The sequence below is a fragment of the Phlebotomus papatasi genome, chromosome 1 (genome assembly GCF_024763615.1).
Source record: "Phlebotomus papatasi isolate M1 chromosome 1, Ppap_2.1, whole genome shotgun sequence".
Taxonomy (NCBI): Eukaryota; Metazoa; Arthropoda; class Insecta; order Diptera; family Psychodidae; genus Phlebotomus; species Phlebotomus papatasi.
This window is the reverse complement of record NC_077222.1, coordinates 61,991,551-62,010,211: the sequence shown is the minus strand read 5'-3', so window position 1 is coordinate 62,010,211 and position 18,661 is coordinate 61,991,551. Positions and strand designations below refer to the sequence as shown.

Here is an 18,661-nt window from a genome sequence, read left to right as displayed (position 1 = left end):
GATTTTCACTATTTTTTAATAATTATTTTCACTTTACACATTTTCCAACGTTGGAAAACTCCGTATCTTTGTCCTGAAGGTTTCCTACGATGTTTGAGAAACCAATAAAATAAGAAAATAACTTACAGGTGCATTGGTGATATTCGCAGCATTTCACCGGCTGTTCTTCTCACAATTTTTCACAATGCAACATATTTTGGTGTCTTGGGTGGTTCTATGGTGCACAAATTTCATATACAGAGTCACTGAAGTTGATTTTTCACTAATAAATAGCTGTTTTTTCACGAAGAAATCAATTCAACGCACGCACAAAAATATGGCGGCAAAGAAACTGACATATGACGCATCGCGTGCGAGTTGGTGTGTGTGAGCATGTTTGAGCCGCCACACTGTCACTTAAAATGGCTATAATTGATATTTTTGTCAACTTTCTTAAATTACTCCTTTCAAACACGGAACCGGGTCCAAAGCTTTGCGGCGATCGAAAGAGCAAAGAATAAGCTTTTTTTTCATACCAAGCACAAAGCCCCATCTCCTCCAGATTTTGCCGGATGCTCGAAAATATGTCTGATAAATACAGCCCTTCAATTCATCGCAATTTTATTAGAATTTAGCAGTAATTATCCACAAAATACCTTAACAAATAAAACTTTAGGATGTTTTCTTTCTAGGAAAATTCATTTGTCGGAGGTTTTTCCCATTTTTATAAGGAAATTCAAGTTTATTTGCGGAGGTGAATTTTCCATTTATCACACCATTTTTCGCAGTGTATCGCTCGGCAACTCATTTTTCATTCGGCTTTTTTCTTGGGCACCACTGCTTTAAGGCTTCATACACATTTTGGCTTCGAACACTTATTAATCCTATTTTAATGAATCTGACTTTTTTAAAGAAAATATGTGGCTCATTAAAGGAATATGAGGAAAAATATGAAGTGTTCGAAGTCAGAGTATGTGCGAAGCCTGAAAGCCTTCTCCTAAATATAGACTTATTAGTTAAAGAGTCCTTTAGTCGCTTTTTCAAATATGTATACTTGGTAATCGGGCCAAAAGAAATCAGAAAGTCCTGCTACATTTTATTAGCCTCAGTAAATATTTTTTTAATTTTATGCCCTTTACGACTTAAGCCGAGAGACGACTTAGTGGAAAATGATGGAAATTAAATTTAACCATTATGTCGAATATAATTACGCTAAGCCGTCTTTCGGCTAATCGTCAGGTCTGTCAAGGCCCTTACGTTAACGATAAAACTCAAAAGACACTACCTATTACTAATTTGCTTTTTCTATTTATTAATTTAGAGGTCTAAAACAGAACAATGTCTAAAACCCTAAGATCTCTAAAATATTCATAATTAGTAAAATACACATATTGTAAAATAGGTCTAATTTTATATTTTTTACATTTTTTATATATCTAAATTTAGACAATAAATTTTACTACCATTTTAACGACTAAACCGACTTTATAACGCATATTTTGATCTTTTTGATAATCATACTCTCCCTAATTGCATATCTCACTCAAATCTTAGCATTTTTGATTTACACAACAACAGTGATAAATTTAACTCTGCGATCTTAATTTATTGCTCGAGAATGTGCAAAAGACAGAGGGAGGTGCACACACCTTCTCACCCCAAAACACTGCATAAATGTGGACAGCAACCCACAATTTCTGGTCAATTGAACAACGTGATTAATTGCAATACGTTTTTTTATTGTTTCTTTCTTGCAGATTTTCGGCTCGAAAGCAGACCTGCAGCTGCACACGCAGATCCACATGCGTGAGGCAAAGCCGTACAAGTGCTCTCAGTGCTCCAAGGCTTTTGCCAATTCCAGCTACTTGTCTCAGCACACCCGCATCCACCTGGGCATCAAGCCCTACCGCTGTGAGATCTGCCAGCGCAAGTTCACGCAGCTTTCGCACCTGCAGCAGCACATCCGGACGCACACGGGCGATAAGCCGTACAAGTGCCGCCATCCGGGTTGCCAGAAGGCCTTCTCGCAGCTCTCCAATCTCCAGTCGCATTCGCGCTGCCACCAGACGGACAAGCCCTACAAGTGCAACTCGTGCTATAAGTGCTTCACGGACGAGCCGTCGTTGCTGGAGCACATCCCGAAGCACAAGGAGTCCAAGCACCTCAAGACCCACATATGCCAGTACTGTGGAAAGTCCTACACTCAGGAGACCTATCTTTCCAAGCACATGCAGAAGCACGCTGAGCGAACTGATAAGAGGCCACCAATTGCGGGTCTGGCGAGTCTCGGATTGAACAGGAATCTGGCATCAGCCATGTCCAATGCTCCACTGACTGTGGCCGCCACAGCCACAGATCATCCCTATTGGCCAAAGGTGAGCCCTGACTCTGCGGCCAGCCTGGCCGAAGCCATGCAGCAGCAGCAGCAGAACCAGTATGACTTTGCCATGCAACACGCGGCGGCAAGTGGAGCCGCGGCGGGTGACCACCTTCACCATCGGGCTCTACTTGAGCACCACAGGAACCTCAATGGGACCACCGAAGATGGAGAGGATCTCGTGATAGCCAGCCGTCAGGGGGCCGCAAATCTCGCCACAAGTGGCACCAGTGGCAGCCACATTGCCCAAAACCCACCTGCCGCCTCGACGCCATCCGCCGCACCGGCCGGAGCCAGCTACGACACCAAGACCACCAGCAACTCCGCCTTTACGCCCATCAACTCCATGACGCCACACCTCAATTCCCTCGGGCACCATCATCAATTGACCCAGCGGCCCTACATCTATGACGCCATCAGTTTTCAGAATAAGAACGTCAACCAAAATGCCGGTGCATCATTTCCCAATCAACTAATTTCCCTGCACCAGATCCGCAATTATGCCCATCAGCCGGGTGGTCCGGCAGGTCTGATGGCTGGGGAACATTTGCTGGGGATTGGGGTTGGAGTGGGCAAGGATAAAGGGCAGTAGCGCCGGCTCGCTGCCACATGGTGATTCTCCCCGCCGCTGAGTGGCGTCGCCACATCAAACGGGTAAATGATGTGCATTTTCTAACCTCCAAAAACTCACCCTCGAATTGAGATGGTGGCGATCTCAAGCACTCGAGTACCCTCAGCCACATACCTAGTGGCCCTTATCTATAGATAAAATTATCGGGGCAAAAGAACCAAAATATGAATTTCAGGCACAAAATCCCCAGTGCTTCAGGACTCTTACAACAAATACAACTTGTGAGGTTATGTAATTACGAAGTAAGGTTTAGAAATCCTTGTATTTTCTTAATAAAGAAACAAAAGTGAAATAAAATTGAGAGAAAAAACAAAAAAAATAAAACTTTCCCTGAATTGTGGCTTGGTGGGACTTTATGATTAAAAAAAAAAAGAAAGATAAATTTGCAAGCAAGAAATCCTTGTGTGAATTGCAAATTTTCATGTGGTTTAAAGATATTCTTACGTAATGTAATAAGTAGTTAATGAAAACAAACAATGACAATTTATGAAAAAAATGGTAAAGAGAAAATGTGTAAAAAGTTGAATAAAAGGATATATAATAGAAGTACACTAGTTAAAATCTACTTGAATAACTTATAGAAGGAACTATTAGTTACTTAAAAAAAAGACACCCTTTGGGGTGAGGATTATAGGGGAAGACCTTGAAGAAATGAACTACAAACCTAGATTATCTCAATGAGAGTAACACTTTAATACAATCGAGCAATCAAGTCTGTGACCGTTTGAGATGATTTTGATTGATTTCTAAATAAATGTCTCTTGAATTTTGCCTACCCAGTTTCAAAAATAGCATTAAAAAAAATCGAAGAAAAAACCTAAGACTAGATTTGACTTTGAGGTTAGGAAACCCAATTTTTCTAACCTCAAAGTTATTTTCAATAAAAACCAGTGAATAAAATCAAAGTCATTTCAGAGGGAAAAATAATATAGTCTTCAATAGCAAAATGTGTTTTTGTTTCCACAAAATAAAGAAAAAACCTACTGAGATCCTTATACGATCCAAAAAAAAATAACCTATAAAAAAATAGAACCGTGAATTTATTGAATTTTTGTATTATTTTCTATACATAGCCATTTCTTCTCTGATCTTAATTGTTGGATACTTTTTTTTTAATTTTATTTCTCTGATAAGATATATAGGTTCTCTTTGTCTGGATATGCATAAATGTATCATTACTTTTTTTTTATTTTCTCCCACTAGATAATATTTTAAATGAAAAAGATTGACAAGTGAATAAGAATGTCAGGAGCAGATACATAAATTATGTAATAAATTTCTTTTTGTAAATACATTCTAAGATATCATAAATTGAAGGAAAAAAAAAGAGGAAAAGTGAATAAAAAATAATTTTACACACATAATCGAACACAATTGAGTTTTAATTGATAAATTAGCCGTAGATTAATTTGCATTGGAATTGGAGCAATGTTCTTATCACTGAAGGGCAAGTTTATTCATCCGATTCGTCCACTTTTCGTGAATTTGAAATACAGTGGACTCTCGCTCAATCGGCTCTTTTTCAATCGGGCGAAAAATTTTGTTGACAATTTTCACGTTTAATTATAAAGCTAATTTGCTCAAATTCGCAGTAGTTCTTCCTATTTTATCGTAATTCTCTATAATTGAGCACTTTTTGTGGAATTTACAAAGGCTTTGATGCCCAAATCTATCGATAAACCGGATGACATTTTGCCCCAAATGCCCAATTGAGAGAGAGTCTACTGTAATTTGTAAATATTGTCTGTCATTATTTTGGTAGTTAATTTGATAAAATTCGTAAGTAAAAAATCGAAAAGATATCAATTCATCAAAAGGATGTCGGAAACTTGGTGCTTTTTCTGAAGTATTCATTACAAAAAGAAAATTATGAAGTTAAATCCAGTTAAATTAAGAAGGTAAAGCTTATCATCTCAGTTATGGTTTAGAAAAGCCGAATTAGCCGAATTACTAACCAGAATGCTAATTATACTGAGAAAAATGTAAACTTTATTTGCATTCATTTGACAATTACTTCGTTAGTCAAAGAGCAAATCGACCACTCAGAATAAGAAACGAATAACTCGCAGTAGGCAAATTTTACAGGAGAATGGTTTAAAGCTGAGATTTTACATGAAGAGTATAGGATTTTTGAGATTTAAAATCTCTGTAACTTTGAAAATAATTATCTTTCAAGTATAATATTCACAGGGAAGGTAAACGGTATAAAGAAGTATCCAAAAAGCGAATAAAACGATTTTTGTAAAAAATCGAGTTATTCGACTTATATTCTGAGTGGTCGAAATATAATTTTCAGATATTTTTTGGTTCCTATTGATCCAGTATTTTTTTTATTTTTGCAAAAATTACAAATCACAATATTTGTTTAAGATGAAATACGCTCAATTTTCGAAGATTTAACTAGCAAAACCAAGAGCAAAACGGTAAGTAATGCTATATAATATTTTTATAATACACATCCGCTACCATGTAAGTTGAAATTTTATTTTGAGAATATTTTTAAAAAAAATTGTGTAAAGAAAACTGTTGCAACTTTTCACAAATTATAAAAATTGAAATAGCCTAATTGTGAAGTTAGCTGAGTTTCAGTTCGGCTTGTTGCATCCTAGCGGTGAGTGAAGAAAATAAACAAGGAACTGTCAAAAAAGATCACTTCCTGAAAAAAGTGTGTGAAATTAGCGTGCAAAAAGTGTGGCAATTAAAAAAGTTTAATAAAAAGGCATTTACATCAAGAGAAATTTGGAGTTTAATTTAACAAGTGAAAACGTGAACCTTCAAGTCCGGATTGGACAAATCATATTAATTTTCTGGTATTTTCCTACAGGTAAACTGAGGATTTTATTCACCTATTCCTGCCAAGGAGGCTTTCTATTAATTCTATTGTTGAATTCCATAGGTAAACTGAGGATTTTATTCACCTATTCCTGCCAAGGAGGCTTTCTATTAATTCTATTGTTGAATTCCATAGGTATTTGACATTAGTGGTCCTTCACCCTTTAGAAGACAAGTCGATCTTCACCCAGCAATATGCCCTCAAAGGAATTGAGTCGTCGCTCCTACAAAGGGCAACTTACTACAGTCAAGAAGGTCATTGAAAAATATCAACAAGATCCGTTACAACTTGAGAATGAAAATGCCGAAACGGAATTACGAGCCAATCGGGAGATGATTGACAGAATTGAGAAGAAATTTGTGTCCATTCAGTCAGAAATCATCAATGAGGCTCCTCCAGAGACAAAGGAAAAGGAAAAGGAGGAACTTCTTGGGTTCTTAGATGAGGCACTGCGTGCTGAAATGGAGATCAATACACTTATTGCATTGTTTCAAACAAAAGTGGCTGATCAATCTGTGAGTTCCCCAGCTAATCCATCTCATCAAGGTGATGATATTTCCAAATTAGTCACTTTGATGTCGCAGCAGCTGAAGGAACAGCGCCAGCAGAGACTCAGTGAGGAGACTAAATTGAAAGACATACTCGAAGCTCAGAAGGAAGAAATGCAGAGACTGCTAGAAATCTCCCGGAATGAGCTGGCCAACACATCTTTGGACTCAAGTCTCCTAATGTCTCCCATCGAGCAAAAATCGAATTTAGAACCCATAAAACTTCCGAAATTCAGTGGCTCTTACACCGAGTGGCCCACATTCAAGAATCTTTTTTTGTCCACTGTGGATAGCAAACCACGTCTCTCAAAAGCGGAAAAGATGCACTATCTGCGCACTTCTACCCAAGGGGAGGCTCTAGGACTATTCAACCAGCTTCCACTGACTGAGGAAAATTACGCTATCGCATGGAACAGGCTTGTGAATCGTTATGATGACAAGATGATCATCTTCAGGAGTTATATGGAGAGTTTCTTGAACCAGGAGCAAATCACCAAACCAGATGTTACTGCCCTACGGAAGCTTCAGTCAGCTACTTCCCAAGCTTTGGAGGCAATTGACGCTCTGGGGGTATCTGAGCGGGATCCCTGGCTCATTCATCTAACCCTGAGGCATCTTGATCGTCAAACGCAGACCTTGTGGAGTGAGAAAAAACCAGAGGGGATTCCAACTTGGACCGATTTCGACAATTTTCTCAACACAAGATGTCGTGTTTTGGAGTCATGTCCTGCAGCAGCACCCCAGCAGCTACGGAGTAAGTCCAATACCAAAGGTTCCACGTGTGTCACTTCAGATAAGAACAAAGAAAATTGTCAATTTTGTAAGATTAATCCACATAGATTGTACAAGTGTAGGAAGTTCTTAGGGCTCTCTCATGAGCAAAGGTTAGAGATTGTCAGAAGTCTTAAACTTTGTGAGAATTGTCTCATTGAATCTCACCCTATAGAGTCATGTAATTATCAAAGTTGTAAAGAATGTTCACAAACCCATAATCACTTGCTCCACCTTGCATTTCCTAACTCAATAACTCAGACAGTTGCCAATGTTGAAGCCCAAGAGATTGATGATCTTGAGAATGTTGATCTCCCTTCCAATAACAGTGCTACCCTAAGTTGTTCTGGAGCATCTGGCGGAGTGCGATCAAATGTATTATTTGCAACTGCAATCGTGAAGTTGTTGGGACCCCAAAACACTTCCCAGCTGTGCCGAATTGTATTGGATCCTGCATCCCAAATAAATATAATCACAAATCACATGTGTCAGCTTCTTAAGCGTAATCCCAAGCGTACAAACTTTGTGATTGATGGTGTCGGATCAATTTCTCAGGCAAGTCAGCAGGAGGTACAGGTGAAGATGCAGTATCAGAGTGGCCAAGGAGTGGAGGTTGAGAACTTAAGTTGTATTGTCATGAAAAAGGTTGTTGGTGATCAGCCCAATTGGGATGTGGATGTTAGCAAAATTCCTCTACCCTCTCACTTCAAATTAGCTGATCCCAAGTGGCATGTACGCCAAAAAATTGATCTTCTAATTGGGGGAGGGCACGCTTGGCAGTATTTGGGAGCTGAAAGGGTGTCCTTGGGAGTTGGATTGCCAATGCTTCAGCAAAGCGTGTTCGGCTGGCTGGTGGTTGGGCCTTGTTTCGAAGCCCGGAAGGAGGTTGCGTCCTGCGGCATTACGACCCTGTCAAGTATTGACCGTACCCTAAAAAAGTTTTGGGAAGTGGAGGAAATCCCCAAGAAACCACAAGTCACTGTTGAGTACCAGGAGGTTGAAAATCACTTCCAAAAGACGACATTTCGTGGTGCCGAGGGGCGTTATGTAGTGCAACTTCCCCTGAGATCTGAGATTCAAGATCTCAACAATAACCGGCTGGTGGCAATTCGCCAATTGAATTACCTTTTCCCAAGGCTGCAGAGAAATCCGAAGCTCTTTGAGGATTATTCTAACATTTTTCGAGAATATCTGTCACTGAACATTATTGAAAGAGTCCCGTCTTGTGAGCTGCACAATCCTTCATACTACTTCCCACATCATGCGGTGGTAAAAGAGAATGCTGTCTCAACAAAGACAAGGGTGGTTTTTAATGCCAGTTCTCAGTCAAGGTCAGGGTTAAGTCTAAATGACTGTCTGAAAGCTTGCCCTGTGGTTCAGCCCACGCTCATTTCAGTATTGTGGAGATTCCGGATGAATGAGGTTGCCGTTACTTGCGATATAGTAAAGATGTATTTACAAGTCATGATGCATCCCCAACACCAAGACTTCCACAGATTTGTTTGGAAGGAAGAGGACGAGCTGATTGATTTTCGCTTTACTAGAGTTTGCTTTGGAGTAGCGGCTTCACCATTTCTGGCTACTCGAGTGCTGAACCAGATAGCGGAGGATGAAGGTAATAAGTTTCCCTTAGCCAAACCTGTATTGAAGGAAAACTTCTATGTTGATGATTGCTTGTATTCAGCTTCATCCTGTGAGGAAGTTCTGGAAGTCAAGCAACAGCTGATTGACATGTTGAGAACAGGAGGAATGGAACTGTCGAAATTTCGCTCAAATCGACCTGAAGTGGTTGCAGGGGAGCATGATGAGCATGAATCGACGTCACTCATTCTCGATCAAGAAGCTAAAACTTTAGGGGTTATTTGGACTCCACGAACAGACGAGTTCCAGTTTCGTATTGCCAAAGATTTGGGATCTCAGCCAATGACAAAAAGAAACATCTTGTCCACAATTGCCCGGATATTCGATCCTTGTGGTTTTATTGGCCCAGCAATAACCACGGCCAAACTGATCATGCAAAACACATGGCAAAAGAACGTGGGTTGGGACGATGAAGTTCCAGAGGACTTGGGAAAGAGATGGAAAAAGTTTGTAGCAGATGTAACGCATGTAGAGAAACTACGCATCCCCAGATGGATATGCCCAATTTCGGACCCTTGCGTCAAGGAACTGCACGCATTTTGTGATGCGAGTCAGTTGGCTTATGGTGTGGTGATTTATGTAGTCTATGAAGACAGCATGGGAAACCGATCCTCCGGCTTATTGACTGCTAAGTCAAGAGTGACTCCAATCAAAGCTAAGGATGACGGGACAAGGCTTCTCACCATTCCAAAGGCAGAACTTGTTGGAGCAGAGCTCGCAGCTCAGTTAATGGCTATTGTGGGGGATTCATTGGGAATAAAAAACCAGTACTTTTGGACCGATGCTATGGTTATTCTCCATCAAATCCACTCCAAGGAGATCAAGGAAACATTTGTGAGAAACAAAATTTCCAATATCAAGAAAACCTCGAACGCTGAACAATGGAGACATATCCCAACCAGTCAAAATCCTGCGGATGTATTATCGAGAGGTAGCTCCATGCAATTATTGATCTCAAATACTCTATGGTGGCAAGGGCCATCGTGGTTAGTTAAAAGCAGAGAACATTGGCCACCCAAGTTCTCTCCAGTCTTCTTTTCAAAACCAATTCCTCAGACTCTTGCATGTACTGAAAGTCATGCAGACCCGTCACCAGTCACCCTGTACGATTATTTCATATCTAAATTCAGCTCATTCATGAAAGCGACAAGGGTGCTTGCTTGGGTTAAGCGAGGAGTGGAAAATTTCAAATATAACCTTCTAAAACGTCGTACAACCCGAAGTGTGAGCAATAGCACAAAATCTCAACAATTCTTGCAAGTTTCAGAGCTGCAAGCAGCAGAGAAGATCCTTATCAGATGGGATCAGGAACGCCATTTGAGTTCAACAATTCTCCTTCTCAAGTCTAACCACAGCAACAATGTGATAACACCCATACGCAAACTACACCCATACATGGACAGTAATGACATTTTGCGAGTTGGTGGGCGGATTCAGTTTTCCGAAAATTCCTACGATGCTAGACATCCCATAATACTTCCACAAGGAACGTTAGCTCTTTGGATTGCCAGAGCTGAACATTTGAGACTCTTGCATGCAGGTCCACAGCTTACGTTGGCATCAATGCGTCAGAAGTATTGGGCGATACACGGTAGGAATCTTGTGCGTAAAATCGTGCGGGAATGCATTGTTTGCATTCGGGCTAAGCCAATTACGTCTCAGCAATTGATGGGCTCCCTTCCTGAGTGCAGAGTAAATCTAGTTCGACCATTCTTGCATACTGGGGTGGATTTTACAGGGCATGTGACGATTAAGAGAACACCAAGAGGCTCTAGCCATGAAAAAGCGTATGTATGTATTTTCATCTGCATGTCCTCGAAAGCAGTGCATTTAGAAGTGCTGACATCTCTTTCTTCCAAGGCCTTTATCAGTGCCTTTCGGAGATTCATAGCACGACGTGGGATGCCTTCCCATATGTACAGTGACAACGCCACAAATTTTGTCGCTGGGGAGAAGGAAATTCGTCAAATCTTGAACGATCACAACATGCAACAGGAGATCGTGAATTTAACATCTGGTCTGAACATCCAATGGCATTTCAACCCCCCATCTGCACCCCATCAGGGAGGACTTTGGGAGGCCGCTGTGCGCAGTTTCAAACATCACTTTAAACGAGTCATTGGTACTATGATACTTACTTACGAAGAACTCAACACAGTGGTCGTACAAATTGAAGCGGTTTTGAATAGCCGCCCTCTGGTCACCATTCATGACAATCCAGGTGATTTGCAGTGTCTTACACCTGGAGATTTCCTGATTGGAAAGGCACCTACCCAGCTACCAGTTGAACAAAACGACTTTGAGCAAGTGGATCACCTTCGTAGATGGCAACTGTGTACAAAGTTGCGAAACGATTTCCTAACACGATGGAAGAAGGAATACATCCACACTTTGCAACAACGCCAACGTTGGAACAAGGAAAGCCCCAATCTTTCACCTGGAGATGTAGTTCTATTGAAAGCTGAAACTACTTCCAACATTGAATGGCCAATGGGACTCATCGAAAAGGTCTTTCCAGGGGAGGACGGCAAAGTGAGGGTAGCACTGGTGAAGGTGAATTCCAAATCGCTCTTGAGGCCAATTACCAAACTAGTAAAACTCCCTGTTAAATTAGATTAAAGTAGATTTATTTGGAATGAATTCTAAGCTTTTAAGGTAAATGGGAAAAAATCTAAGAAATCAAAATCTTGAAACGCCTTCTGAAACTGGGGAGAAAATGTTGCAACTTTTCACAAATTATAAAAATTGAAATAGCCTAATTGTGAAGTTAGCTGAGTTTCAGTTCGGCTTGTTGCATCCTAGCGATGAGTGAAGAAAATAAACAAGGAACTGTCAAAAAAGATCACTTCCTGAAAAAAGTGTGTGAAATTAGCGTGCAAAAAGTGTGGCAATTAAAAAAGTTTAATAAAAAGGCATTTACATCAAGAGAAATTTGGAGTTTAATTTAACAAGTGAAAACGTGAACCTTCAAGTCCGGATTGGACAAATCATATTAATTTTCTGGTATTTTCCTACAGGTAAACTGAGGATTTTATTCACCTATTCCTGCCAAGGAGGCTTTCTATTAATTCTATTGTTGAATTCCATAGGTAAACTGAGGATTTTATTCACCTATTCCTGCCAAGGAGGCTTTCTATTAATTCTATTGTTGAATTCCATAGGTATTTGACAAAAACCAAACATAAAAGCACTTTAATTTTTCTACCTTAACGGCTCCGGCACAACTTTTAGTTCAGGAAAATTTCATTTAATCGAAATTCGAATCTGTTTTTCTCGCTTTGCATATGTCTATCCTATTTTTTGACTCTTCTTCTTCTATTAAACATCACAACAAATTCAATTTAGCTCAATCGAATTTAAAATGCAAATGAATGGGATAGACATATGCAAAACGTCTGAGAAAGAAAGGGATGTGAATTTTGATTTTATGAAATATTCCTGATCTAAAAGGCGTGGCGGAGCCATAAGCATTAGGAATCTTCTAGATCACAACCTTAACACTAAACCCTAGACTAAACCTACCAAGACCCGGTCAAATTGACCGGTTTAAAATTAATACATATTTAAACGGTACAATGTCGCGCTCAAACATTATGAATTTCTTAAAATATGCATGTAATATATTTTTCAGTGTTTAAATTTTGATTTTTTGCTATTTTTCAAGGCAAATTTGTTGAGTTTTCTACCCTACCGCGATTTGTCATTTGACCGAAAAACGACCAAAAACGGTCGGTAGGTTGTGTTAAGACAGTAAAAATTTTGTAAAAAAAAACTTGTGAAAAACATTTTATTGTATTGTAGAATTTTCGCTAAATTGTAATTCAACATATTGCCGACAAAATTACCTAAAATAACATTAAAAAATTATACTTACCTGGCGTAGGGGTTACCGTGATTAACATTAAAGAATTATTTTTAGTGACACATTTTCTCTTTATTTCGGTTTTTAAATATATACTGGAAATTATTGTATTAATATAGGTAAAAATTAGGAACTAATTTTATCGATAAATGTAAATAACGTTTTAGCAAGTGTCTTAGTGTAATAATAATATTTCTTTTACATTCAAAATTAACAGTCTGATTTTTAATCATTAGGTAACCTTATCGTTTAGCTTTTGATTATTTTTCCTTTTAATTTAATATGAAATCATTTGATAAAATATAAGAGTTCAAAAGACTAAATATTCTTTTCAGAAAGTCCTCGGTTTATGAAACTTTATTGACATAACTTAATAAATTTTATATTCTTTCAGTTATTAAGAATGAGGTCAGAGTTGAAGTTTTTCTTTTATGAATAGTGTTTAAAGTTTAAAGATTAAATTATAAGATCCTTACGAACAGCTTTTAAATATAAAACGCATGATTTTTTTTTTTAATTTTTTGATTTGAGTTTAACTATTGAAAAGTTTCTTCCAAAATGCTGATAATCCATATTAAGATTTAGATCCATTAATGATGGATCTTAAGAAAATTTACTTTAACTATTTAAGGCCTCTACTTTCGGAACACTTTTTTCTAAATCTTTTGTTTTAAAAAAAAATATCCCTTATTATTGTAGGCAGGAACGTCATTTAAAAAAAAGGCAAAGAGTTAGATGGTGACCGAAAAATGAAACTATTCTTTTCTGAATAGGACAAAATAAAATTCTACAGTCAGGTTTTGTTTTTAGGACAGCGGTGTCCCACTTGTTCTTAAAAGGTTAACTCTTTAAAGCCGATTGGAACACCAGTGTCCCAAAAAACAATTCTTTCCAACGGTCTTCTTCTATTTTTAAATGGAACTGAACCTTATTGTGATATGATTTAGTTCAACAAACCAATTACGAAGTTAAATTACATCATGATAAGACTCAATTCTTTTTCAAAATAGGAGAAAAAAGCTCAATTTCAAAGCTGTCCCAATTCAAAGTGTCCCACTTCCCTCTAGCTCTGTTTCTTCGCCCTAAATTAAAGCATTTAAATGTGTTGTCAAAAAAAAGCTAAAAATCTTCTAGTATGTATCGAATAGGATTGAAAATTCCCAGAAGGATGATGAACAGGCGATTACTGAGATACATGAGTCCAAAAAAGGCCGATTTGATACAGTGTCGTCCTTTAATGATGTGATTCGAAGGTAGGTAATATTGCGTGGAGGGAAGGGACACCTTTGAATTGGTGCAGCTTTGAAATTGGGCTTTTATAGCTTTTAGGATTTTTTTTAGCCGAAGTACATCATGATAAGGTTCAATTCCAAATTTCAAAACTGCCCCAATTCAAAGTTGCCCCACTCCCCCTATAGCAAAATAAGATATAAAAATTAAGATAAATTTAAAAATATATAATAGATGAATAAATTGCTACAATACAATTATTTTGTTTATGCAGATTGAAGATACTAATTCAGGAGCTTGAAGAATTGATCAGAAATTTGATCAAAAAGTTCAAGAGTTCTAGCATTTGAAAATCGTGTTTCAAACATGGAATCAAAAGTTAACCAACATCTGAATAAGAATGAGGTTAAAGTTTTCACCAAACCACAATCACGTATTGAAGAGCCTGAAAAAAATATAAATATAAATATTCCAATGTTAGCACTTAGAAAAACCCTTCAGAATCTCGTAAATTTTAATGCATTTCTTTAGGAAAGCCTTTTATGGCCCACATTTAGCAATAAATTTTTATCCCAAAGTGTCCTTTACTTAGGACTTAGGATCATCAGTTAGAGGTCCTTTGTATAAATTTATATTAATTAATCCTTCATCCTCAAATTTTAAAAGCTAAATATTCTCGAGGATCAGCCTGGTTCTATTTGGGCCTATAATAATAATAATAATCATATAATGCTGGAACAACATTCCATAGAGGAACTAGGCCTTCCCACAAGGGGAGTTCAGGACATCCATTATTATTTTTCTTATACAGGTAAAGAATATTGTCAGTCCCATGCCCGTGGAATCAAGTGCAGTGAAGCTCACTGGATGCAATCCGAACACCTTTAACGCCAGAAAAATTTCTGGTGACCTAAAGGGGATTCGCACCCGGGACACTTGCATCATCATTTGTGTCTTTACTCTTTTAAAACTCTAAGAATTTGTAACACATATACTGACTTGCCACATATAAGCTGTGCCTTACAGCTATTTTATTTAGATCCATAATTATTTTGTATATCTAAATTACATTACACTAGCCCAGTTCCCTTTAGAAATATATCTTTTAGCAATGGCTCAAAGTGGCCCCACCTTAAAACATGAATTTTTCAAACGAAAATCCTCTCGATTGAAGTATATCTTGAAATCGAAAACATTTAAGCATATACTTCAGTCGAGATGATATACTACATTGAAATTGATGAACAGTAAAGTACTCAACATGAGATTTACTTAAGTAAAGTGTTCTTGGGACACTTACAAGTGTACATAGGACACTCACAAGGACGCTCATTTAAAAGGATATTATTCTTCAATTTGACAAAACTTTTTAAATATTAAAAGAAAATAACTTTTTTAAGCTTTTAACAAAAAGTGACAAATTTTCTCATTCATTTCCTAGGTATTAGATAAAACTGCTTCGAGCCATATCTATACAAAATTTAATTTTATTCTCTTAAGCAATTTACATTTGAAAAAGCTCAAAATGAACCGCCGGCGCCGCTAGCTACCGATATGGTTCAAAGGGGTTGAGAAATGCTGCAAAAAAGTGTCTGGGTTACACCGGGATTTTTTTTCGAATGGCGGAATCATTTCTGCCTTTGCAAATTGTATAAATGGAAAATTTTGTGATTTCACTGAAGGAATTTTCTTTAAATCGTTTTATATAGTCCAAAAAGCAGTAGCACAAGGCACTTATAAGTTGAACGATATGACATTTAACATTTCCCTTGAGGGGGAATCATAAATATGCCACAGAGTGTGCATTTTCTAGTGACCAATAGGCAAATTTTTGCACAATTGAGTGTATTTTGATATTTTTCCTTTCATAGCGACACAGACAGATAGAGAAAAGAGCCAATAAGACTAATTAATATTGCATAATTAATTTAAATATACGTCGAATTAATCTTTTTTGCGAAGAAGCGAGAAACCGGTAAATTGTGGGATTTCTGTGCTTAGTGACGTGCTCATTTTTTGACTAACTTCTTCATCGCTATTTTTTTTTAGCAACATTCACACACAGTATTAATTCAAACTTGGTTTTTGGTGTAGCAGGTGAAGGTTAAACAATCGAAAAAAAGAGAGGCAGAGGAGAGAAAAAAAGAGTCTTCTCATCAAATGGCTTATCGATGAGTATCATCGCTTTTGGCTGTTTTTCAGCATCTTCCGAGTGGATCTGTTCCGTGTAGTGAGTGCCATTCTTGGAGCAGAGGGATTTGGGGAGGAAGATGCTGTAAAATGTGTATTGGGAAGTGTCTTAAAACTATGTGGACTGTGGTCTAGGATTGTATTATGTAGCAATGTTCAATCGACGCAATATAAGCATCAATTTATGCTAATCAAGTTGTATCATTTGATTAATACATGCCCATATAATGTCGATATACAAGGTGGATGGAGGGAGTTAAAGAAGTGCGGTGAAACAGTGAAAAATGCTGCGTGAGCCGCTGTGATAAGTGAGGTTTAAACCTGGAGAAAAACCGCCGAAATATTTATACAATTTGGAAACTAGAAACGACACTTATGACTCCCAACAGTGATTAATCGGTGCTGTTGATCACCACGATGGGATTCTCTTTTGTGTTATATGTTGTTACCCAGTGAAATAACCGAGATTACAGAAATGATCACCAAATAGTTTGTCTCTCTGCCTTCTTCCTCGGTCGGCGCCTTTTTCGTCGATACCACGGCCAAAATTGGGGCTAACATCGCTACACTCTGATCTCCATAGATGACCCATTAAAGAAATGACGATCACCCGAGACATCACTATTTAATTAAATATAATAGTAGAATCCACTAATGTTATGCATGAATTCACCATTTCTCTTCGATAAGCCATTTGATTCATGAAAATCACAAGAGGAAACAATTTGTATTTTGCACACTTGAAAAAGAATCCAACATCAAACATTCTCTCTCTCATTTTGTCCTCATATTTCTGTCTCATTCACATTCGAATGCAAATTATTAATGTACACCAATCAATATTCTTTTTATGGGAATTAATCAACCTTCCGATTGCCACAGCAAAAACCAAACATAAACAGCTTAGGGGCTGCACATTAAGTTCTTTTTTAGCTTTATCATAACTTTCTGACCTTATTTTTTTTTTTACTTATTATAAAATTGTCTTTGCTCTTACTTACAATAAAATGCAGAATGTAGGTTCATATTACAGGTTTTATATAAAAATCCTCTTTAACTTTCTCCCAAACACACAAGCGAGAAGGATGAGAAGTTTTTGTTAGTGAACATTCAAACAGATTACTATAATTTTGGCAAAAATGGGTCATTACTGACCTATCACTGAAAATGAAGTTATTATACTCTGTCTAATTTTGTATTAAAACTTTAAGTTGATTAAATAAAGGTTTAGCTAAGATTAAGTAAAAAGTCCTGAGCACTTTTAAGGTTAATTTGGAAGATGAAATCAATATACAGTGAACGAAATTCAAATAGGGACGGACCGACAAGTGGGCTGTGTGGGTAGTCTATAAGTCTGACTGACTTAAATTTTTTTTCGTATAATACAGGTCTATCCAACAACACTTTTTAACTGCTCGAAGTTCAAAAGAGAGCAGTTTTCACAATCCAATTTTTTTTTTAATTCTCACCATTCTGGCTGCCAAACGGTAATAGATATTGACTTCCGGTCTTCAGTGACCCCTCCCCACAAGTCAACATTCTCTAGCGAATTAACTTACCAAATCAACCTCACCCCTTTCATCCCCTCCAAAAACATGATTTTTTGACTTATCTGTAAATTGGCCCTAGCGATTTATAGTAGCTGAACATTTCATCCTAAAACACCTTTCATCGGTTAATTCGCCATCTTGGATTACTCAAGATCAAAGTTTAAACACCTTGGAAGGCTTATTTTTCAAACGGATTTGGACTAATTTGGACTTTTTTGAAAGCTCTTGTAATTCTGAACCCGACTGCATCGGTCACAATCGGTGATGGATCGGGAAAGTAACAGTAATAGCTCTATTTTAAAAATACTGTTTATCGCATTTTTTCAGTCTTTTGACCCCTTATAAAATTCAAACGGTAAGAGATATAGACTTCCGGTCTCCGGTGACCCCTACTCAAACGACACTATAGTGAAACTAATCTCTTTGTTTTTTCCCCTCCCCCTTCTTGAATTCCCTATTTTCCTAAAAGACGTCAAAAATTTTCGGATATGTTTTGAAGTTAGTCCAGCTGGACATTTCGTCCTTAGACACCTTTCACCAGAAAAATCGCTATATTGAATTATTTAAGGTCAAAGGCCTAATTTTCCTCCGATTTGGTCAATTAATTAACTTCAAACAGGTTTTGTGGTGATTTATAAATTTAATTCGGCAATAATTTTATATGCACCAGAAAAATTTGCGGAAAGGTAAATAAGGCAGAGCTCCTTCTCGGGAGGAGTTCGAGCAGCTCACAAAGCCTCAAACGCTTTGCCACCAATTATGATAGTGATCCACGTGCATTTCTGGTTAATTTTAAGTTCATGAGCAAGATGAGCAATAGAATAAAAGCTAGTATGGTGATCTAATGCCCTAGTCACACTTACGACTAAAGTCCAGAGATGACTAAGCTCGTTAATAGCCAAGTCAGTTCCTGACACACTACAAACGAGGCTTAACGTTTACTGGCACTCACAAAAGATAACTTTCGTGGGTTTTATGCAGATATTTCTACTGAAATGCACTATTACACCTTTGAAAACGAAACTACTTGTAAATTTACTTGACAATTC

General features: G+C 37.7%; 2 protein-coding genes across 2 annotated transcripts in view; both read left to right on the top strand.

Annotated features, from left to right (window-relative positions):
* The window catches only part of LOC129809611 (zinc finger protein rotund-like), a 61,906-nt gene extending 58,595 nt beyond the window's left edge, over positions 1-3,311 (top strand). The window contains exon 2 of the mRNA XM_055859570.1: positions 1,737-3,311. Within this exon, the coding sequence (XP_055715545.1) occupies positions 1,737-2,948 (1,212 nt within the window). The 3' untranslated portion in view covers positions 2,949-3,311. The remainder of the gene's footprint in view (positions 1-1,736) is intronic.
* Positions 3,312-6,014: 2,703 nt separating this feature from the next.
* LOC129802842 (uncharacterized) lies at positions 6,015-11,399 on the top strand. The gene is made up of 2 exons (XM_055849022.1): positions 6,015-7,122; positions 7,405-11,399. The coding sequence occupies exons 1-2, from the start codon at positions 6,015-6,017 to the stop codon at positions 11,397-11,399; spliced, it is 5,103 nt and encodes a 1,700-aa protein (XP_055704997.1).
* Positions 11,400-18,661: the final 7,262 nt, after the last annotated feature.